Source organism: Cucumis sativus, unplaced genomic scaffold (assembly GCF_000004075.3).
Source record: "Cucumis sativus cultivar 9930 unplaced genomic scaffold, Cucumber_9930_V3 scaffold69, whole genome shotgun sequence".
Lineage (NCBI taxonomy): Eukaryota > Viridiplantae > Streptophyta > Magnoliopsida > Cucurbitales > Cucurbitaceae > Cucumis > Cucumis sativus.
The window spans coordinates 155,789-179,943 of record NW_022279561.1 but is presented as its reverse complement, the minus strand read 5'-3'; the positions used below and the strand labels follow the sequence as shown (position 1 = coordinate 179,943).

At 32.8% G+C, this 24,155-nt stretch overlaps 3 protein-coding genes and 1 pseudogene across 5 annotated transcripts; 1 reads left to right on the top strand and 3 right to left on the bottom strand.

Moving 5' to 3' along the window:
• Positions 1-2,398: 2,398 nt before the first annotated feature.
• Positions 2,399-4,577, bottom strand: LOC116406167 (tubulin-folding cofactor C-like). Its single transcript, XM_031889858.1, has one exon. The coding sequence runs from the start codon at positions 4,495-4,497 to the stop codon at positions 3,427-3,429; it is 1,071 nt and encodes a 356-aa protein (XP_031745718.1). The 5' UTR covers positions 4,498-4,577; the 3' UTR covers positions 2,399-3,426.
• Positions 4,578-5,656: 1,079 nt separating this feature from the next.
• LOC116406166 lies at positions 5,657-10,497 on the bottom strand. 3 transcript variants are annotated; one of them, XM_031889856.1, is made up of 11 exons: positions 10,436-10,497; positions 8,913-9,014; positions 7,848-7,904; positions 7,652-7,752; positions 7,473-7,553; positions 7,297-7,388; positions 6,813-6,878; positions 6,612-6,624; positions 6,462-6,539; positions 6,106-6,214; positions 5,657-6,029 (listed from the first exon to the last, which is right to left on the bottom strand). In XM_031889856.1, the coding sequence occupies exons 5-11, from the start codon at positions 7,497-7,499 to the stop codon at positions 5,926-5,928; spliced, it is 489 nt and encodes a 162-aa protein (XP_031745716.1). In that variant the 5' UTR covers positions 7,500-7,553; positions 7,652-7,752; positions 7,848-7,904; positions 8,913-9,014; positions 10,436-10,497; the 3' UTR covers positions 5,657-5,925. The 3 variants fall into 3 exon arrangements, with proteins under 3 accessions (XP_031745716.1, XP_031745715.1, XP_031745717.1); XM_031889855.1 differs by having other exon boundaries at positions 7,652-7,904; XM_031889857.1 differs by lacking the exon at positions 10,436-10,497 and adding an exon at positions 10,079-10,096 and having other exon boundaries at positions 7,652-7,904.
• A 1,850-nt stretch (positions 10,498-12,347) lies between these two features.
• LOC116406146 (peroxidase 17-like) lies at positions 12,348-15,187 on the bottom strand. Its single transcript, XM_031889840.1, is given in 5 exon segments — positions 12,348-12,580; positions 12,583-12,729; positions 12,732-13,110; positions 14,554-14,745; positions 14,840-15,187. Coding segments are annotated over 5 exon segments (1,005 nt in total). The 5' UTR covers positions 15,077-15,187; the 3' UTR covers positions 12,348-12,530.
• A 5,580-nt stretch (positions 15,188-20,767) lies between these two features.
• Positions 20,768-24,149, top strand: LOC116406147 (annotated as a pseudogene).
• Positions 24,150-24,155: the final 6 nt, after the last annotated feature.

The following is a 24,155-nucleotide window of genomic DNA, read 5'->3' as shown; positions in this document are numbered from 1 at the left end:
TAAAAAAACTATATCTAAGATTTGGTGCATTATGATTGGTATTATTTGAAAAGGTGCATAAAAATTATGGATATAGATTATTGGAGATAGTTCTAACACACACCTATACATCCTACGATAATGAAAGATTAGAAGCCATGCCTTTGGCTGTCTCATTGAACAATTTCTCTATCCAACCCTCAGCTCGAATAACCCTAACAATGTGTTGTGCATGTAACCATCCCTCAATGATCCTCCATGTCGTCACTTCGAGCTAACCACTTAGTAAGTTTAATTTTCAAGATTGGCGTACCGAAGCTTATAGCCAAATTGCATCATTTGCTCACGAGAAAACCACCATTTTAATTATTTACCAAGCCAAGACCATTCAAACCCTAATCTGTTCTCAAATTTGAATAAACTTTTTCCAATATTTTGATTCTTATGAAACTCGTGAGCTTAATTATTCAACCTTCTTCACAAAAACCCACACATCACCTCTAGCTCTTCAAATCTCATTTATATATATATATATATGTTTGTATATTATCATTCATCACATTCAAGAAATTAGCCCATTTAATCTCTCAATATTATTCCCAAATTATCAAACCTCTCTGATTTCTTATTAACCATGAGGGTTTCTTTAGAAGCTTTGGCAATGGCGGGGATTGATTCCAATGAGTGGGCTATGGATGCTGAAGAATGGAAAACAAATACTCATCAAATGGAGAACGACGACATAATTCCACCGCATTTATTAGCCGACGAAGACGAAGAAAATATAGCAGCCAAGGAATTATGCATTTCCGGTCACCGAAAAGATGACGGACTGGTGGTGTTTTGTGCTTTCCGGCGATCATATGCAATTTTAAGAAAAATGATGGAGAAGAGAGCTTCCTAATGGCCTGAAATCAGACATTATACCCAATTCTTGAGAACCCAATATGTATATTTTGCTAATTTACCCCATTTTTTAAAAAATGTAAACATACCTACATATATATAACCGAATATATAATAGAAGATAAAACGGTCGAAAATATTTATAAATATAGTAAAAATTTTTATTTTACGATTATAGATATTGATAAACTTCGATTTATAATCTATGATTATACTATTTGTTATTACGTGTAATCTAAAATTGGCCATAGTTCACCGTTGTGTCATATGGTCATGTTTTGTAATAAAAGAAACTAAGTTCATCATCCATTTCAAGAGTCGATGGACCTCTTTTAAGGCCAATGTCATCACAAGAAGAAGAAGAAGATGATGGAGACCTTCCCATATTCTACTTTTTCTTTTTCTCTCTTATGTTTTTATTTTTTCTTCCCACTTTCTTCAAGATCAACTTAAAAATTTAAGTTCATGTAAAAGAAGTATACTTAGCTTAGATGTTCTATTTTATTTTATTTTACTTTTTCAAAATTTTAATGGAAGAAAATGGTGGCTTCCTACTTGGAAACAAAAATGTGTTTGTTTTTTGTTGATCTAAATTGTGGATGCCCATTTTTATCTAATTTTCCACAATATCAACTGCATTTCTATTTTGGTTAAGTTGTTTTTTTCTTCTTTTTTAAGTTGATCTTAAATGTGTTTGGATACTCTTTTTGAGCTAATAAATGAAAATTATTGCATTAAAAATTATTTGGTTTTGTAATGTAGATTGTTTTTGTCACTTCTTCACATGCATGTTTCCTCTTTTGTATCATTGTCTATATATTTTATTGTTGGTTGCATTTTGATTGGTTTGGTTTGTTGATTGAGTTCATGAGTAAATTTCTTAATTTAAGTTTTAAGTTCATAGGAGTATATTATTTTCATAAATTACGTAAGGATAATTATATTAAATAAAAGGAAAGGAAAGGGAAAGAGAGAGGAAAAATTCCTAAATTTTGTCATTAATTTGTTTCCAATAAAACACCCCAATTTGTTATTTTGTTAAAAAAAAAGTTAAGACTCGAAACTATTGTTGTGGAACAAAATTAAGTTGGCACACAAACACCTTCTCGATGTTCTAATGCTCCTAATTTTCATCTAACAAGTTTCAATTTTCATCATAGTCATTCTAACAAATGTTTATTTCCTATGAGTTTTGAAACATTTACGAAGACTAACAACAATATCACAACAATATAACAAGTACAAAGTTTTGAAATAATAATAATAGGAAACACTTGTTCAACTCAAGAAAAACTTGTTGAAATATTTCAAAGATTGCACTCCAATTTTAATCATCTATTGTAATTTTGCACTTTTTAATCGATAAAAATGAATTGAACTTGTAAGGACGATTAGGAAATCTTTTTCTTGAAAGAAAAAGAATGAGAAGATGTCACTCTAACCATGCTTTTTAGTTTGTTGTTGTTTTAATATAAATATTATGGGGTATAATCGATGACAACGAGTCAAACCATGATCTCCTCGGAGGCATTCGTTTCCTCTTAATTTTTTTAGGCAGGAGGTAATATCGACGGATACTTGTTAGCAAACGAACAAGCAGACAAATGAATATGTTGCTTTATACAATATTTGAGGGATGCACCAAAAGCTTTTGGCTCAAATTTGGAATGCGATCACGAAAGCTTTGGCATGAGTTGTTGGGGATCATAAATCTAAAGGAATGGAGACTATTTCTTGCCACTAAAACGTGCATTGTCCTTCTGCATATCGGTTTTGGTTCTCTTTGGAAAACTTTGAGTTGGTTGGTTGGTATCATTTCCTATATCCATAATCTATGTATGATCTTCTGACATCTTTGAGGAGAACGAAATGACAACACTTTCAAGAATGTTTCTTCTTCTTTATAGCTTATATCTTTCTTCTCGAACTTCATGTTCGTAACTTACATATAAGGTACTTGGTGTTCATTTGTTCCATGCAATTTCCAAACCTTCCATAAGCATAGCATTCATTAGATGAAAACTCTTGAGACATATATCAGTTGTGCTTATGATCACCCCTTTGATTGAAGAACTCTCCAATACTTTTTACTCATCAAGTCATCATAGTACATCAAAATTTGAGACTGCTACAAGATTCAACAAGCATACATACAGGGGCAGAAAGCCTACAAATCATGTTTCCAGAACTAATATTCAATTTTGAGACAATGTTTCATTCAAAATCATAGTAGTCTAAATCTTCATGGTATGAAAAGAAATGACAATCATATTCCTTCAGGCAAAGTTATCAAGTGGCTATAGCAACTCACTCGAAGGCAGCAAGAAAAACAGCCAACCCAGGAAATATTTTTTGAAAAATCAACCAATTGAAAGGGAGAGAATTTACTAGGATTCCCAGTTTTGTATACACACAATCACAGCAAAATCAACTACTTGAAATTCTCTATGATGCATCCTACTGCTCTATTAACCAAACAAAACCTTGAAAGAAAACTTGGGATTCATCAAAAGTAGAGATGAAAACTTAACTTTCAAAGGCTTAACCTTCTGTGGGAGAGATTTTGATGGTGTCAATCCGCTCATCCTCCGGCAAAATCGACCAGTTCGGAGACGGCACGGCTCGTAACCAACGAAAATCATCTACATTTTCCCAATTCCCTGTCTCCACGCCAAGGGTTGCATCTGTGAGATCTTCTTCAATTCCTTCGTAGCTCACACGATAGGGAGCGAATCGCACGCTGCTACTATCTTCAATGATCGGCCTACTCCTGACTCTGAGATAGAAATCGCTTTTCTTAGCGTTGTGAATCCGGATTTGATGGGAGGCCATTGCAAAGGTACATTCCTCAACATCATCAATTAGAATTGAACCCATTACAGGTCCTGTGTAAACTTTGCAGTTTCTTAGTTTGTGAATAAATAATGCCCTAACACTACCGATCAACTTGACCTCACAAGAACTAAGACCCGAGATAGTGAATTCCCCAACATCTGATCCCTTGAAATTCTTTACCAGAATCTCTCCGTCCTTGTCTCTGATTCCTGGAGAATCCCGCGCGCTGTAACTCGCTTGCTGTTGCTTGTTCATTAACATAGAATCAGCATTTTCAAGCCCTGGATCTTTCGACTCTGATTTTTGGTCTTTCTTCGTGGCTTTGTTTTTGAATGAGAATTTCTTTTTAGGTAGCAACTCAGAATTTAAATTATCGAGGGCTTGTTTCAATTCCGAAATGGATTTGAGTGAAGCTCGTACCTCGTATGAGGGCAAAGAGTAAGAGGATTCGGCAACGAGCTTCTCGAGGTCGGAGATTGAGGTGGATATCCCATCGAGGTGAGATCTGAGTTGAGCGGGGTCCGGCGGTGTGAGGCGGCATTGGGCGAGTGCCGACTCGATGGCGCGCTTGGAGTCGGAAAAGCGGTCGAGAAAGGAAGAAGTGGAAGAGGTAGAGGAATCGGATTCCGATCTGCGAGTTATGGAATTCTCTAAGCGAGTTTGATTGCGATTGGCTAGGCGTTCGATGACTGAAGCATGCTTCTTTTGGAGATTCGCGTCTGAAGGATCTGAAGGAATAGAATTAGGGATCGACGAAGGTTCATCAGCGTCCGCCATTAATGGATGCTTCGGTTGCAGCCGCGAGTTTTTTAATTTAACGATGACGGAAAATGGGTTGCGTTATACTTCAATTTTGAAACCAACCTTATTTTATTTAATATATAGAAAACAAATCTATCTTTTAATTTTCTTTTATAAAATTTCATCTATACCCTCATCCATGAAATTCAATCATTGCAAAACTAATTATTATGAAATTTCATTATTCTAAATTTACTACAAAATTAAATGCAATAAATTAAATAAAAGTGGTTATAAATATTTTGAAATTCTATAAAATATATGTATATAAATTTGAAGGTTTAGCATAATTCCGAAGTACACAAGCTCTTAAGTGAATTGAGAAAATGGAAATACAAGTAGGCTTTTGTTATTAGAAGAGTTTTTATGTTACTTGATAGTTGATTTTTCGTAGGAAGCTAGCTTTGGTAGAGCTCTCATCTCTTATGGTAAAATGGATTTTGACAACTAATTAGGCAAAATCAGTTATTTTAATTGTGAATTTTAATTTTATTTTCTTCTATAATTTTGTGAGTGTTTTTCTAATGAGAAATACGGAAGAGGAGGGAGAGATAATGTAAAAGTGAAGAATTTGGAGAATATTTTAATGATAATTTTTTTAAAAACATATTAGTTTTAAAGTCGGAAGGATTGTTGGATTGTTTAACAAGATCATCTAAATTTGACACCCTCGTATTACATGGATAGGTGATTTAAGTAAAATTTACTTTGGTCTTAAATTAGGATATAAATTTTACGGTACTAATATTAATAATAATTCTAAAATATTAAAATCAAGTTTTTTTTAAAGAAATATTTTAAAACATGATAATTAAAAAATAAAATTTAGATAAATGTTTAAATAAGTTTTATTTAAATGATAGAAAAGAAAAACTTTTAAATAAAAGTTGAAAGAGAGCGCCCATCTCTCTTCACTGTTTTTTTAAGACTCGACCTTTCTTTTTATTTATTTTTTAAAACAAGATTCTTCCTTCTTTTTTTTCTTTTCTTTTTTTTTATTTAAAAAAAACGTAAAAATCAACTATTTTATGTAAAATATTTCGAAACAACATTATTTTGATATAAAAATATTCAATTCAATAAAATAATAGTATAAGAAAATATTAAAATGTATAGCATGGTATTACACTAGTAGTTAGAAGTAGTTAATGGGCTCAAATTTATATTAATTTTTGCAACTGAAATTCATGTCTTAAAGTTACAAAAGAGTAAACTACGTGGTAGACCTATTTGAATAAAAATAGGTAGGTGCATTACGAACATCACTCATAATTATACACCTTTCTTACCACTAAAATATATTTCAAAAACCAATGCATAAAAATTAGTAGAACCAACAATCCCCTATTTAGGAAGGCTATTTCATCAACATTTGTTACGAGGTTATGAGGTTACTATCACCTTTCATGTTTGAATATTTGACATAACAGATGCTCGAAACGACTCCTCATCTCGTATCAGAGGTGGGATACTCCACGATCCAAACCGATGTGCTGACACCTTACCACCTGATTACATGTCAAAATGATTTGATATGTCTTCATATTTCAGGAATTTTGTGCTTTAAAATGTTGGACCAGTTACCTTCTTTAGTGGCCTCTTCACATCTCCTTTGGTAAAGTGAGGATAAATGAGGATCCAAAGCTTTTAATAGTTCGTCATACTTTTCCTCAGCCTCGCTCACATATTTTGCCTGAAAATGGTTACCACACAAACTTAGTATTAAGAATCAAAGACGTGGTACAAGCTGTATATATGCCGGTTACCATGAGTAATCTGTTGAAAAGGATTATGTTTTGTTCAGTTACAAATTTAATCTTTGAACTTTGATCTTGGTGTTTATTTAATCTTCCAATTTTAAGCTTAACACCAAATCTCTTCTATGTAATTTGGAGCTGCTTCAGAAATCAAATGAAATTAAAGCTACCTCAAGCACTCACCAGCGCTGTTGGAGCTGAAGCTCCATACATCCGGACAAACATCCGCAGAATATTGAAATTATTCTCTAGTACATCATCCTACATGAAGATCATAGCTTTTATTTGCAGCTAAAAGGGTCAGAAAATATATTAGAGAATTGGTAAACTCACCTCATAATCAAACCTAACAGAAAGTCAGTGAGTCAACCCAGCATCAAGGGAAACCAGTGTTGTGCTTGCCAAATGATATTCAAATTAATTATTAGTAGACATCAATTCAGGAGTCAAGCAAAGCTATTGCCTATTAGCAGAACTCAAAATGGGTGATTGTTCAGAGTGCTTGGAAGCAGGAGGAGAGGGAAGAATACTTACAAATCGTCAGCTATCTCAACTAGCAATTCTGAGATTGATAGAAATTCCATGTGCAAGTCATTAACCTTCAAAAAAACTTCAGCACGACATAATCAAACTAACAAAGTAAGGTGGATAGCAGATCAAAAACAAATTGCAACGCTAACACATCAGTTAACAACTTAATATAAGAAAAAATAGTAACAAACACAGTTAAATCAGAAGATTGACAAAATTACTAAAGAACACAAGAAGGTAAGTCCATTAGGCTTATAATTCAACCACTGGAAGCCCCCAGATATTGTCTGTAGGACTAGTACATATCGTAATGTATTATCTCTAGCAAGTACTTCATGAAAAGTTAGATTATTAAGCTTCTAAAATGAAATATTAAATGGCCAAAGCTGTAATTGACATAACCTTCTATCCTAGAAGTGGAAAGTTCGATCTCCTATCCTATTATTGTTGTGCTAAAAGAATGAAATATTAAACAAGAAAGAATTACTTCTTTCCTCTCAACTGATACAAAAGAAGGTTCAACACTCTATAATCAAAAGATTTCAGATGAATAGCCCGCATTACATCCTCGATAGAGACCTAAACAAAATAGTTGGGATCAGCATGAGCACAAGGAGTCCCAACAAGAAATAAATAAAAATAAATTAAGACTACAACAACTACCTTCCATTGCTCGCCAATGCACCACATAGGTCCCTTTCCAAGGCCCAATACTCCTCTCCACTTCTCAGTTCGTGGACCAATCTAGGCATTGGAACAAACAAAGAAGTCAATATTGCCATTCAAAGTAAGTCCCAACTTCTCAAGTGGAAAAGAACATGGTTTGGAGCAAATCATCAGACCTGTCTGTCAATAAGCCATGTGATTTAAGGAGATTAATAAGTGGTTGAAGTGGATCAGATCTGATAGCACTTAGAATCTTAGTGCTCTTTTCATTTGTTTCCTAAATCTCAGTGGAAAAATCATATGAAAGTTCGTCAGCTAAATGCACAAGTGCTTAATTGCCATGTTTCATCTTATCCAGTATTCTATTAACACCTGAGATTCTCCAAAAGCAAATCCACCCAAAACTATCTTCTCATTCAAAGTGTCCAGCTGCAGCATGAAGATAAATTCATTATGCACAAACAAAACAGAACCCAAGGTCACTGAGATCATAGTAAAGACATGATTGGGTTATAGAAGTGGCCAAGTGGGCATGAGCATCAAAAATAGAAAAGGTGAGCCATCTGATTTACCAACCGAACCAGCTTCAGTAAGTCGACTTAATGATACATCTTGATTTGGGCCAGTTGCTAAAGCCCATCAAAAAAATTGTTTTAAAAAGAAGAATAAATATAAACAAATAAATAAACGTGTGTTTTGTGGCAATGTGTTGCTGCGGCTCCTTAGGAATAACTTCTTCCTATTCTCGTGTCTCCTTTCTCCACCTTTATTTTCTTCTCCTTTCTCCACCTTTATTTTCTTCTCCTTTCTTCTTCTTTTCTTTCTTCTTTTCTTTCTTCTTTTTGCTCCTCTTATCTTTCTTCTCTTCTCTTTCTAGCTTCATCTCTTCTTTCTTCTATTCTTCTTCCTTCTCTTCTCCTTTTCTTCTTTTCTTCTCCCTCTCTTCTTTTTAATCTTCTCCTTTCAGTACTTTTTTCGTTCATTTCACCAAACAATGAACCTCTTCAAACTAGTTAGCTGAACCCAAAACTGACACCGAATGATCAATGATCTCCTCTATATAGATGTACTACTTCAAGAAACGTGTATTTATATTCACACCACACTCGGATGAAGTTTCTTCATTCTGTCAAAGTTCATTTTAGCAAAAGATATTCAAATATTCTCCATCCACTAATTCCTGTAGTTGTTTACATTGAGACCAAAGCAAAATTCAAATTCATTTCTTCTTACTTTCTTTCTTTCTTTGTGTTTTTCTTAATAAGAAACAATTGATGTAACATCCTCCAACCTTCGTATTAATCATTGAAGAGTTTTTTCTCTTCTCCCTCTCTCTTTCTCTTTAATTTTTTTTTTTCTTAACTGCAACATTATCCTTGAACCTTTGTACATCTAATTTTCCACCAAAGACAACTAAAGAAAAGAGTAGGACATAACCTGATATATGTAACTTTCCGTAAATGACAGAATGGGAAAGTATTTGAATACAGATTGAGGTTTGTTTGCATCCATTCCGTGAAACATGAAATAAGATCTGAACTGCAGAATGAATTATAATGTCAGCTTGTTATATGGCAGAATTGTCATAGCCTAAGTTTACTAATCCAAAAGATTCTAGACATAAAAGAATTATTTTAAAGGAAAAAGGCCTAAAATCCGAAAAGAAAATCATGACAGTAATTGTATGCCTTGAGACCTGAATTAAAACAAGAACCGAGATTACAAAATGGGGAGAGGTGATAAGACATCTAACAAGCCCGTAATATGACTGTTAAAAGCGGTAAAGTAAAATAGACACTGAGTTACATGGAAACCCAAGTACCGAAGAAAAACCACAATTGGCTCTCTTATTAATTTCTCATATTAACAAAAGATACAAAAGGGAAGACTTATGATAAAAGGGATAGGAAATTAGGGTAAATCCTTCCTTGGGCCAAGCCCATTAATTCTAACAATGACTTACAACAGCACGTAAATAAATAAATAAATAAAACCTTCCCAGTTTAGACCAGAAGAAGAGGAAAAAATCAATAAAAAGAAAGTCCCTCAATTGAACAAACTAACCACTTTGAAGACAATGTTTTTAAATCCAACCGATTCCAACTTCAATTTTGACATGTTGTACCACTCCTCAATTTTCACTCCATGTAACCACCTTCTAAACTAAGAAGCATAGATACGAATACAACACACACATAGGACACGACACAAACATCATGACACTTCATTTTTTAAAAGTCTAGGAAAGCATTACAAAATATACATTGTTAAAAATATATACCATTTTAATATAAGGAAATACAAAGTTAAAAAGTTGATGCATTTGTATGCTTAAAAAATGAATTTGGTGCATTTTGTTCCCAAAATTTATTCGAAGTTAAGTGTTCTAGACATGTCTGACAATGTTGGACCTATATTGCCTTTGTATAACTAGTAAGTGGTAACTAGCACATCCACTGCAATAACAAGTGTCCAATATATGTCCAGCAAGTATCAGAGTGTACAAGTGTCTAAAACGTGTCAAACACGGACACCCTAGCCAAATCAAAGTGTCTGCTTCTTACTTCTAAACCTGAGATTCCAATGTGTTGGAGAGGAAATACCAGCAGTTCGTCACAAAATCAGCAATAGTGAATTCTTCGGTGAGCACCTCCAAGTTCCTCAGTTAGACCCACTAACCCTAAAACCTTAGCTTTTCTCCATCAACTGATTTACTAGTGGAATATTGCTACAAAAGAGTCCTGCACTCAGCTAATTTGAAACCCCTTACTTTGGAAACAAAGAGGGGACAGCAAGGAAGAGACTGACCAACCCAGCCCAGCCCATCCACAGGTCTGAACCATATATGCTGCCGAACGACCATATGCCATCAGAGGTATTTGCCAATGGAAGTCCCCAAAATATTTAATATTCAATCAAAGATTCAAAACAAAAATAAAAAGTCTATACCATGCACTTACAAAATCTTCAAGTGTAGAATTTGCACGCTGCATTGCATCAAGCCAACCATAGCCATTTCCCACAATAGTTCTGGGAACCAAGATCCAGCTATTGTCACAATAAGGCTGCAAAGTGTTTTCCATCTCCTTTCCCCTATAGTCTGAAAACAAATTAAACCATAGCAACCAATCAATAGTAGGGCCACTACCTCCGCAACAAACAAATAAAATCTCTCTCCAAGATTAAACATCAAATATAACCCTACAACAAATACCAATAAACAAAATCATTCCACCTTTCCTTATTTTATTGATCTACATCTACATTTCAGTTAGATCATAAGAATAGATATCAAAGCAAGCTGCTAAGTTTAATTGACATAACATTCCATCCTAGAGGTGGAGGTTTGAATCCAACCCCAATTGTTGTACTTAAAAAAAAAATCATAAGAACATAGTACCTCATCATCGCCAAGCAGCAATGATACATCGCCAAGAAACTCTTCCGAAAACTGTAGAACAAAAGAAAAGTTGATGGGCAGGAGTCAAATGAATCAAAGTCATCAGTGGTTTAGCTTGCACTCACCTTCAGGCATGTATTCAGAAACCAAATCGAATTTATCGTCAAAGTCAAGCTCTCCACATGGTTGCACCTAACATACAAATACAATTCAATTATGAAACAAACTCACATCAGAACAACGATTCATCAGCACCAATAAATCAAGCTGCAATCAAGAAACATACATTTTACTAGGGAAGTGGAGGAATTGAAATGTTCAAATTGGATGAGGAATTTAGAACGTAAAGCAGAGATGAAGTTGAGTGAGAAAGTACAAAAGGAGAAGGAAATTGGCAATGAATCGATTGGAGGAAGAAGAAGAAGTGATGGGGATTCCGCGGGAGTCCATTAATGTAATGAGTGTATGTACTTGTTCTAGTTTCCTTAGTTCTTCCATTGTTTTCCCTTTCTTCTCGTTCTCACCCACAAATTTGATGACTCGCAATCAACTCGTCTTTTAAATTTGTTTTCTGAAATCTGAAACAATAATATATATATACTCCACACTTCCTGCCCACCTTGAATTTCATTTTCTACTATTCAAAATAAATTTAAGGTAATTATAATATGCAGTAATATTTTTAAAAAATTATAAATACAGTACTGTCTACAATTCCTAATAGACAATTATTTTAAATATAATTGTTATATTTGCAACTTTCAAATAAATAATGCTGGGAAAATTTAGAGATTAATTTAAGGAAAAAATAAAGTGTATTTAGTGATACCAAAATGTTCAAAAATTGAATTTTTATTTAAATAATTGTTTAAAATGTATTTATTTTTAAAAAATGGTTAAAAATAGTAAAATATTTACATATTTAATAGAAAAAATTAAAAATAAATTGAATTTATAATTTGACATATTTAAATGTTTCAATTAATTTTTGTTTAATATAATCTTGTATTTTAAAATTTGAATATAATGAAAACATGAAAGATATTGTTTATGTATTTGGAGAGTTAGAATGGTAAAATTCAAAAATAATTTTTGGAAACATATTTCATATTGCTACACAAATGATATTTGTTGAAGTGAAACATACTCTAAATATTTCCATTTTTTAAAAAGATTTTTCATTTAGAAAAACAGATAAAACTGTGTACTCTAAATTGTTTGTGTATTTGTACTCTAAATATTAAAGCTTAAAGCTTAGATGTTTAATACTTTAGTCTATCCCAATGAGTAGGGAGAATTACGGGTGGAGTCTCAATTTTTATTTCTAATTTGATATTTCTCTCAAATAATAAACTATTATTTGTTTGTGTGTGAATATAATTAATCTATTGTTAGTAAATCGTAGAACTTTAGTTTGAATTCTCCATTGTTATTGTTCATCAAAAGCATGTTTAGAAGTGATTTTAATAAAATTATAGTCTCAAGCATTTTTTAAATTTGGTTGTCATTCATCTGTAAATAACGGAACTTTTACAATAGATACTTCTCCTATACTGATAGTAACACATCCCATCAACTTAAATCAAACCTGTGTGAACAAATTTTTACCATATACCAGACACAAAAAGAAAAAAGAAAAAAAAAAAAACCTTTGTTTATATGATCACAGATTGGCCATTCACTACCCGACAGTTCCTTCTCACTTCCCCGGCCGGCCAGATTGCAAGTCGCCCATCTTCGACATACCTTCCACAAATGCATCAAAAAATGCACTTTGATTTTTGCTAAAGAACCTCACGTACTTTCTAGTTTCACCGAATGTGTAAAGAGTTTCATCAGAATTCAACAAACCCTCCCACCAACCAAGTCCTTGAAGTACTGATTGTCAAAAACGTAAGGTGTGGAATCAAGGTTGAGTGTCACATTTTCATCCACGCCATGAGGGCATCGCTTGAAGAGCTCTTCTCTGAACCTAGGCTCGATTGCTGGGTCTGGTCGTCCTGTGCCGGATTGGTTGTAGAGTCGAAACATGATGGAGAAACATCGGCCTTTGCCAATTGAGTGCGAACCTGAAAGAGCTACCAAATCTTTGACGGAGAGGTTGTATTTGCTGAAAAGGTCAATGAGAGAAGTTGCATTGGCTCTTGGACTTGGCATGATTTGGTCCGAGTCCTCTTGGCTTGCTGTTAAACTGTCCAGCCGTCCCAGTTCTACTGGCCAATCAGGGCCGCCTGTCTGAATAAATACAAGTTATGTTCATAAAAATGTGAATTTCATCTCAAAATTAATTATAAATTAGAGAAATAGCTCATAACTTCATCCTATTATCTTATTTTTGTTTTCAGATTGAATATATTCCTTCAGACTTAATGAATTTATTTCTTTCTTGTTTATGACATATAAGTGAAAGATCGAACATTCTAAGTTGATAATTCAAATGTGAATCGATTGAGTTATGTTTATTTTAGCTTAATGAATTTAGATTCGATAGGGTTAAAAACAATCAATAATAAAAGTGGTTATATTTTGATTTCTTTGGACGTGAATTCTTGACAAAATGAGCAAGAGGATGACATTTGGAAAAGTAGTTGGGGTGGGAGGATGGGGATGGACCAGTTTGTTATGAATTTTTGGCAGGATTGTTGGTGGAGCTTTTAAACCATTGGAAGTTACTTGCTTATGCAAGGGTTACTGTCCAACTCTGCTTTATTAACAAGCTACTATTATTATTGGGTACCTTACTAATTCAGTACAAGGTATCAATCCCACTTAACTCTTTTCAAACAACTTATGAACCATACAAATAGTTGTGATACTTTTCTCATCACTTACACCTCATTTCGTAACTCTTTGAATTTTGATTTTTTAAACTTAAGCTTATATACATCATTTCACAACCATTGTTTAGGACGATGTTTGATTGTCTATATTTTAGGAGTATTTTTTACTAAGAATGAGAAAACTATGAACATGGAATTAAGAGAAAATGAACCCAATTTAAAAATGAAAATAATAATTCTACCCATCTTAGATCGACTGAATTAGGAAACATGCATGAAAGTTGATTTCTCTCTTTCGAAGATAAAAAAATATCATATGCTAAAAATATTCTCTCGTGTGTTTTAAGTTGAAAAATGGTGTCACATCATGTCGGTCTGATTTTCTATGTCTCATACAACTTTCTTTTGTTGTAGGGTAAAAGATATAACAATAGTTCGATTTTTATAATACATATATACACATTACTCCGCTCTTTCTTATACGGTAGAAATACTCTCTGATTCTATAAATTCTTACTTTTCAATTCAATGTTCTACTTCTTATCCTAAATATTTCTTTTTAAATTAAAATCCAACGATTATCACGAAGTATTCAAATTCTATATTAAATCGTTTTAAAAAATGGAGTTCACTCAAATTTGGACTGTTGTTTGGTAGCAAAAATTTCAAAACAATTAAGTGGAATTAATGGAACTGAAATGTTAAATTGAAAGGCAGTGTTGGTTGATTCGTTCCTCTTTCTTGTGTTTTCGGAATTTCGATTTGTGGATTTTAGGAGAAGGATTGAGAGTGAAAAACGAAAGCAAAGAAGATAAACATCAAGAAAAACAAATCTCAGGCTCCAATAAGAATTTCATAGCACAAAAAACAGAGAGGTAGAAGAAACGGAAGTACTCACCAAAAAGACAGCGTCTCTGGATGCCATAATTATGATATCTGCACAAGAAACAATGCCAGGACAAACCTTCTCCAAAGTCTCTTTCACTTCATCAACGACTTCGTAAGATCTAAGCGAATTAATGTTAGCAAGAGAGAGTTTCTCTCCAAGCATCGTCGGCGTATCATCTAGCAACATAGAAGCATCACAGCCCTGAATTAGACAAAGGAAACGCCGATTCAGAAGCCAAACAGGTAAAGAAAAAAAGCAAAATCCAAAAGAACGAACAGTTGGGGGGATCAATTACATTAACAAAGCAATCGTGAAACTGGAAACGCATAACGGAGGCGACACTACGAGGTTCTCTGATGAAAGCTTTGTGCATCACAGAACGGACTATGGCTTCGGCCTGAGGGCATGAGTTGGAGTAGAAATTGAGCTGGAGTTTGGCCGGAGAAAGGGATGGAAAGTGGAAGAGGAGGAAGAAGAGGAAGAGAGGGAAGAAGGTATTGGCCATTGGTTGCGCGTTGGGAATAGAATTCATTCAGTATTCACTAAAAAAGTTGTTTAGGTTGGAAAGCTTTCTTATAGCAGAGCACAATAGCAATGGCAATGGCAAGTTATAGACGACAAAGGCTATATGGGCTAAGGATGGCCAATAATTGCCATTTCTTTGGTCCTTGCCTCCTTTCATGCATCAACTTTAGCTATGACAAAATTAGGAATATTAGAACCTGCATATAGAGCTATTGGAGGACTAAAAATAAATTTATGTACTTTTAAAATTATTTTTATAATTTAAAAATGTAATGAAGTGAATTTTATTATCATAAATTTTTTTTTTTTGCTATTTTTGCAATGTCCCTTTTATTTAATTCCTAAGATTGAGGTTACAACTTTTCTACCAACTTTTTCATATTTTGATTTTAATTTAGTTTTTAATAAAATTAAAATAGATGAATTATAAAAAAAAATGGCAATGGACAATCTATTTAAATTGCATAGTAAATAGTTTGGTCATTTTTTAAAATAGTAAAATAAATTAAAATATTTATAAGTTATAGCAAAATTTTGGAAAATATTTCGTCGAATTTACTATTTTTTACTATTTCCTCGTTGTACTTTTTTATATTTTTGAAAAACTCCACTAAAATATTAGACTTTTATTTTTACATTTATATTTTGTTTCAATTTGGTTGAATATCTACGTTCTTAACCTCAAATTTTCACTAAATATTTATTAATTTTCACTAAATACTTATTTTTGTATTTACGTAGGTTAATAAATTTAAAATAGTTAGAGTGATGTTTAAATTAAATTTCACTATATTTCATCACTTAAAAGTAAATTTGAAATTGTCATTCATAATCCTTCTAAATTAATAAATAAACATAGACATTTGTTTGAAAATGAGTAACGATAAATTGACTAATTGAAATTTAAAATATAAATAAAACTATTTCCTATTTCCTATTTGACACATTAATGCTTCATTCCTTTTATGAAAGTAGCAAATTAAAAATTGATAGTTTTTTATAATCTTATAACCATTTGATATTACTAATTATTTGTCATATTTGGTAATATTTACTTTGACTGTTTTTTTCTAAATATTTTTGTCAAATAAATTAATAATGAACGCGTGTCGAAGTATGAGTGGTGAATGGGGGCATTATGGAGATTCCATTTACTTTTCTAAAATTGTAAAGTAATTATGGGATTGATTAAGCTTTATTATAAAATGTTAAGTTAATATTTTTGTAAGGGAAATGGAAGGTGGGAACCACGAGTTTAGGATACATATGATTCCAAATGTTGACATATGGTTTAGTTTGTGTAAAGAAAACTTTTAAATAGGCAATTTCTTCCTCCTCCAATGAATGAAGGTCCTAATTTGGGTTTCTGTTGGAAAAAGGCTTAGGCCTGGGTGGTTTCTTGTTTCTTTCAAAAGGATTTTGTTTTCTTTCTTTCTTTGAGATGTGGTGTGTGTGTGTGTTATTGGGGGAGAGATTGTGAATTTGAGCAATGATGGAGGAATTCAGAGTTTTGGAGTGGGGTGTTACTTGAGGTTAGATAGTTGTTGGGAGGGATGCATGTAGTCTTGTAGTAATGTTTTGGTGAATGCGTTGGTTCGTCTAAATAGAGTAAGTTAATCTATGTACTTGTTTTATTGAAGGAACGAAACGAAAGCAATGGGAGATCTTACATTAATTTAATTTGAAACTTAAAATTATTGTAAATTGTTAAACAATTGCATAAACAAATTTTCTTATAATTTTAACTAAGGTTAAACATATGTTTAAACAAATTATAGATTAGAGAACTATAGAATAGAGGAATTTACTCTTGACGACGTCTCTGAATCTACAAATCACCAAATTTGAGACATTACTCGTCGGAGACCTTTATATCCTCTAGGTTGAGATTGGTTTGTGAGAATTCATTAGAATGACAAAAAGTTTTGAGAGAATTTCTGATACAATTTGCAAGCAACGACTTAGGTTTAAAAACTTGTTTTGTATTTATAACTCACTCTTCTAGAGAATCAGAAGATTCCATTAATTTAAAAATATTAAATTAATAGAAATATCAAATTAATTATTAATTATATCATATTTAATTAATATTCTATTTAAAACATATTTAATGAATATCTCTCGTATATTTTATAGTTTTAATTTAATTAATTTAATAAAATTAAACAAAAACATTAATTGATCCTTCAATTACTAAATTAAATATCTTATATTTAATTTTACTCAAATTTGAATCATATCCAAATATAAATTTCTCTCTCGTTACCAATAATTTTAATACGAATCAAATTCACATTAAATTAATAGTTCAACTCATTCAAATATTTTATCTCTTATAAATTAATTAGGAATCATATTCAAAATTAAATCTATATAATAAAGTTTAATTAAAATATAAACTTTATATTATAATGTATCACCATACAATATATTAATTCCTAAAGTAAATTTGAACATTTCAAATTACAACCAATATAAATAAATTTCATTACCCTTTACGAGCTAGGAAGAAGATCTAATGAACCTATAGATCAGAAGTTAAAACGATATAAGATTAATTGGCTAAATTCATTAACCACATTAATCAATGTTCGCTAACTGTGTGTACACTAGATTCACATTTGAACTCTTCTTACTGTAGATATATTTTGTGTCAATGCATATATACCAATAACAGTAAGTTAGTCATTCACGAGTGTTCGTAACACCAACTGGGTCAAATTACTATTTTATCACTAAGTTACTTCTAGTCCTTAAATACCAGTGCTCCTCTAATGAACAACCTATTTATGGTTCAACTAATAAACATAAACCTCTCTCGTGCCATAGAGTGGATAGACCCTTTTGTTCAAGTCCTAGAGACATCATTTAAGGAAACACTCATTTACTTATCCTAAAGTCGGGAAGAAGTGAATTCCACCTTGTGTGATTATGTTCTTAGCTCCCCACTTGGTCTTGTTCTCAAAATGATAAGCATATTAAGTCGACAATTTGGCCTCTCTCACCCGTACAAATCAAAGGACAATCCTCGCGAACAGGAGTTCATAAATACACTCAGTACTAAAATTAAGTTACCTAGGTCATCCTAATAATAAAAACTCAACTAGTTAACAGAGTTACATCTAGTGGTTACTATTTCGTGGTTCAGTCTTATGCAAACTCATTGAATAAGATACCTTCACTCACATTTCACCTACACGAACACATTAAATCATTGCATTTGTATCAAATACAAAGTGAGTCGTATCCATAGTGTTACTTGGATAATCTACCCAACTTTATCTCTATACTATAGACCTTTAAGTTTATCTCGAACATTGATTCATGTATGTCTCTACATACTGTTCAAGACTCCTCAAACAACTTAGGATGTTAGTTTATTTGATTTAGGTTATTGAGACAAAACTAATAATATAATCAATAACACTAATTGAAATTATAATAATAAAATTTTATTAATAAATAACGGTCAATTAATTATATTTACTATCTACGAATTTTAGGACAAATCCCAATGGTTTTGGTGTTGCTTCTTGGGCGATTTTGGAGGATCATAGAAAGGTGAATAATTTCATCTTGGTTGTGCTTCCCCATAGTATGGTGGGTAGATTTATAGTTATTCCTTTAAAATTTCATGGGATGTGGTAGATTTTGTTCTTTGTTCTATTTTGGTTAGGGTTGATGTGCAATCCATTTAAAGAACTAGGATGGGTTCCAGATTATTGGTGTTGGTGTTACGACTAAGTTTATCATTGCTCATTTGTCTAGATAGTGTCCTGTGACAATAGGTGTGGTGACTCAACGTTCATGTTGTGTATCACCCTAACAAAATGGGAATTGATTTGGGTTTGATATCTTGAGAAATAGAAGTGGTAATTTGGTTGTTGCCTAAACTTTACTTTTGCTTTGGGACACGTAGATGTAGAAGTTAGAGAAAAAATTTGGCCATTCCGATCGAGATAGGTTTGTAGAGAAGATTCACTTTTATGTGATTTGACTTGTATCGATGTTAATGGTGTGGTTAAAATCTTCTCTATGTTTCTTTCTCTCATCCCTTCCTATTTTTGGGTAGTTTGTGCTAAAACTTATTCTTTGCTAAATTGTGTTTGTGGCCGACTTGAGTTATGTTGTAATAAGGTGGCCTATAATTTGACCTACTATGTCTTTCATATTTTGATTATTATCATTAGACCAGTGATTTTGGTATTGCTTCTTCTTATTTTTGGAATCCACTCATTTGTTTTAAGAAAAAAAATTTAACAAAAAAGAAAAATAGTTCTAATTGATTTATCTTTTGGTAATGGTGTGATACTGTCAACTTCAGGTATAACAAATCCTCATGGTCATTTTACTTTTGGTTTCAAACTTAGTTTCGAATCAAAATATCTCATACTAATGGAGGTATTTGTATGAGACATTTTCATTTTCATTTGCCAAATTTATCAAAGAGTAAAATTGCTGACATTAATTTGAAACTCAAGGTATAATTTGATAAAATTAAAACTCGTGTATTTGTTCGAGTTAAAAAAGTCGTATATGTGTACATATATATTACAAAAATTAAATCTAGAAAGTTGAGTCATAGAAGTGTAAGAAGAAAGTGAAGTTTGTTGTAACTTACAAGTAAAGGAAGCCAAGCATAGCCAACCAACAAGGCAAAAAGAATGAAAGGGAAGTGGGAAAAGTAGAACCATAATAATTCACACTTCATCTTAGGTTGATTTTCACTTTCAACGTTCCTTTTTGCTTTATCACTACTAGGTCAAACACACTCACATCAAGAGTCTATTTATTGTATCTCACACTAATGTATTTTTTAAAATATGACGATATTAAAATGAAGTCCACAAATAATATTTATGTAGATAAAATTATAGTGCTAGAAAAATTCATCACAAGTAATCATTCCCTCTACAAGTCCAACCTCCACCCATTTATATGCATATATAAAATCACAAAATGAAAAATATATTCATATATATAAAGGAAATTTCATACGTGACAATTTTTAATTAGGCATGATAGTGAAATGCACAAAGATAAATACAACGCAAGATACGCTCGTATTTCTTATAACATATCCCTTTATTACATAGGTGAGCATGCAGTAACTGTACCTTATTAGAATATGACAAGAGAAAAAGGGCACGCCATAAACTTTTTGTATGATAATTAATGAATGGAGGTCGTATGAAAAGTTGTTCATACAATCTAATACTATGAATTTGTTCACGAATGGTTGACTTGAACAAATATTGAATAGTTAGAAGGATTGTAGATTAAAGTTTCTTTCCTCTCACTTTGTATTGCAATATGAACTCGAAATTTCCTTGGTCCATAAATCACACACCTCTGAGAGGAAAGTACCAAGAAAATGCATATTTCATTTTATAAATTTATCATTGCTATTATCGTAACCGAATTGATAATTTTCAACTTCACAATTAAATTGTGTTTGTTGATTATGTATTTAATTATATACCCAACGTTTTATTATGACTACATTAGTAAACTAAACAAACGTAATAATCATCTTGTAAACAAATAACAAATGTAATCAACATGTGTTTGTTATTTAAATTAATTTTACTAATTTGCCACCATCATTATGCCTAAATGGGCCAATGTTGGGCCGTTGGGCCGTGAAGTGAAGTAACTTTTAAGGGCCCAACAATTCCGATTCTATGCAGTTCTACGCATCGAACGAGGAGATTTCTAGAAACCAAAGCGGAATTGTGAGCGAACGAGATATGGAGGAAGAGGAGCACGAGGTATACGGTGGAGAAATCCCAGTTGAAGGGGAGATGGAAGGAGACGTTGACATGTCTGCCGGCGACGACGACGCTGTCAAGGTTGCCATTTGTTCTTTCTCTTTCTGGTTCTCGTGCTTTGGAGAGAATCAGAAGAATTACAATTGTGATCGTTTATGTATTTCAGGAGCTTGACGAGATGAAAAAGCGCTTGAAGGAATGGAGGAAGAAGCAGCGGCTCTTCGAGAAATGCAGGCCAAGGTTGAAAAAGAAATGGGAGCTGTGCAAGGTTGTTTTCTCATGATTACGCATTATTGTTTTCGTTTAGAAACATCTAGTCATGGAATCTCTTGAATTTGGATTGTGATGTTGTAAGCGATGATTTGGGGCTTGAAATTTTGATGTGTTGTTGTGATATATTTGCTAGTATTACCACATATCTGTTTCGTTTCTTGCAAATTGCTAGCATATTACCACATAGCTGTGCAAGGTTGACAAAACTCTTGACATTATGGTTCGTAATTGTTACTTTTAAATTTTAGAATATGTTTAAGCTTGTGTTTAGTTTTATGTAACCTAGGGGAGTAATAATCGTATGTGATTATGGTTTTAGACAGAAACCAATATTGAATTATGCGATCATGTTGGTTGAAAGTTTCTTAAACTGGATGAATTTTAAAGTATGGTATTATAGTTAGTTTGTTTCTATAATTTCTCCAATTTGGCCTATCTTTTTACCTATTGTTGTTATGTTTGATGCAGATCCTGCTGGTACATCAGCTAGTCAAGCAGGCAAGGAGGAGACTGATTCACGATCAGTATTTGTTGGCAATGTGAGAAGAAAAATGTCCTACTGATGTTCTTTAGATTTGAGAAAAACTTTTTAGTTATTTGATCTGTGGAAAAATGTTATTGAAATGAGGAATTTCTGCAAAAATTCAAAAAGAAAAAAAAAAGAAGGAAGAAGAATAGAAAGAAAGAAGAAAACTGTGAACGATGGTTGAAATACTGGTATAATGGGAAAAAATCAGTGAGAAAAAGAAAGAAAAAAAGAAAAAGAATCTGAAACATCAAAAACCATTAGTGAGTTGTTGCATTTAGAACAAAGGGACTGTTGCTAGTAGAACTTATGTTGCTGTAAAACATGCGCTTTGGAGGCTGGGACGTTAAATGTGGAATAATGATGTCGATGGCTCAACTCTAGGTGACAACTCAAATGTCTCCGAGGAAGCAGAGGCGAGTCAAGTGCATGCAATTTTAGTTGCAGAGCCTTGTCAATGCTCGCAGTATTATCGTTTGTCTCACAAATGAGCTAAAAGGTGGAGGCGAGGGTGTAAGATAAACGCTTTTTTGTGGAATTATTTTTCTAGTTTGTGCTTCATTTGACTCGGTTAGACCAAATGTTGGATTTTAATGCATGCATTTCACCTTAACCAGGTGATCTTTGAAAGACTATTAGTCCTTTTCTTCATATTAGAAAATTTTACTAGATTTATTTATTAATCTAGACTTTTCCTTTTAGTTAGAAACTCAACCTGTCATCTTCCGGCAGAGAGTCTTCTAGTTTCATAGTGGTAATTTTATTTCAAAACTATGTGAACTAAGATTAATGTGAGAAATCCTCCATGTTGAAGAATAAATACCTCATTCTCAATCATATCTAATGTGGAACTGTTTTCTACTACTTATAATTGATCTATTAGCAGAGGGAGGCATGCTTGGACATGCATCTGCCATGTGAATCTCATGCCTCTGATTGACTGCTACTTCTACATATGTTCATTGAACATATGAGTTGGATTTTCGTGGTGATTTGGTGATTTGTTCATAGTTAATAATTTCTGATTCACTTCCCATGCCATTGGAAGTTTATTACTTCTTAATGTTGCTCTGGTGTATTTATCCCCAAGCCTTGTTGATTACATGTGATGAAGTTTGCTTTTTGTTTTTGTTTTTGTACAAAGCTTCTTAGCGTAAAACTTTATTAAGAACAAACAATTAAGTCACTGAAAAAGTAAGTAGTATTTATATTTATATTAAAAGCTAAACAACAATCATAAGATTTTTTTTTAAAACATACTAACTTAATTATTGCTGTCTGATGTGTTCTTCGAACAGAGAACACTAGCTTTGTATTCACTTTTATAGAACTTAACTATTTTATGCTCAAAGCTCTACTTCAACAATCAACGTCCTTGTTTTGAAGGTTGACTATGCATGCACACCCGAAGAAGTGCAACAGCATTTCCAATCCTGTGGTACTGTCAACAGAGTGACTATTTTAACTGATAAATTTGGTCAGCCGAAGGGCTTTGCCTATGTAGAATTTCTTGAAGCTGAAGCTGTTCAAGAGGCTCTCGTTCTGAATGAATCTGAGCTACATGGGCGGCAACTGAAGGTGAGTCTTCCATTCTCTAGGTTTTCCATAAAAAATAAAAAGGTTTTTCGTTCACAAAAAAAAAAAAAAAGGAAATTTCTGGAAGGAGAAACCTTTCTGGTTCACTGGTTTGGTTTGGTGTGAATAGATAGATATAGGTTAAATTTCAAATTTGGTCGTAGGGTTTGAGTGATGTTAGTTATGTTAGAATTGAGTCGTAATGGTTCGTAATTAATATTTACTCCCTACGGTTTCATAAAACCTTCACAGATAGGTTCAACGATAAAGACATTTATGAGAATTTTATCAAATAATAGGGACTGTCTGTGAGGTTTTGTCAAAACTATAGAGACTAAATTCTATCTTTACTCTAACACTTCAATTTCACAAACCCTAGGAACAAATTTGTAATTTACTTCAACCAGATAGATATCATGCAACGCTTGGGAACTTCAATATCACTCTGACCAATATTGACATTATTTGCTTGATTACACCATTCCAGGTTTTGCCCAAGAGAACAAATGTTCCTGGTATGAAGCAATATCGTGCACGTCGCTATAACCCGTACGTGGGATTTAGGAGACCTTATGCACCACCATATTTCTATTCACCTTATGGATACGGGTACAGTTTCTAGTTTCCTAATCTTGCATTGTCATGGAAATTGTTGATTCTGCCAGTTTCTTGATCCTTCAATATCCCAATGCAGGAAGATGCCCCGGTTTCGTAGGTCCATGAACATGCCTTATTATTAGATGATGCCACATCATTGTTCAGGTTTAATAAGTTTGTCCTGAAAGAGTTGGCAGTTGCTTTTGATCCTCGAGAGAATAGAGAAAGGATATATGTCTATATTCATGTTATATTGTTATCTGTCTATTGCTTTTGTTATCTTGGATATAAATTACTTTGCCGTTTCAATAAGTATATATATATATATTTTTGCCTAATTACTC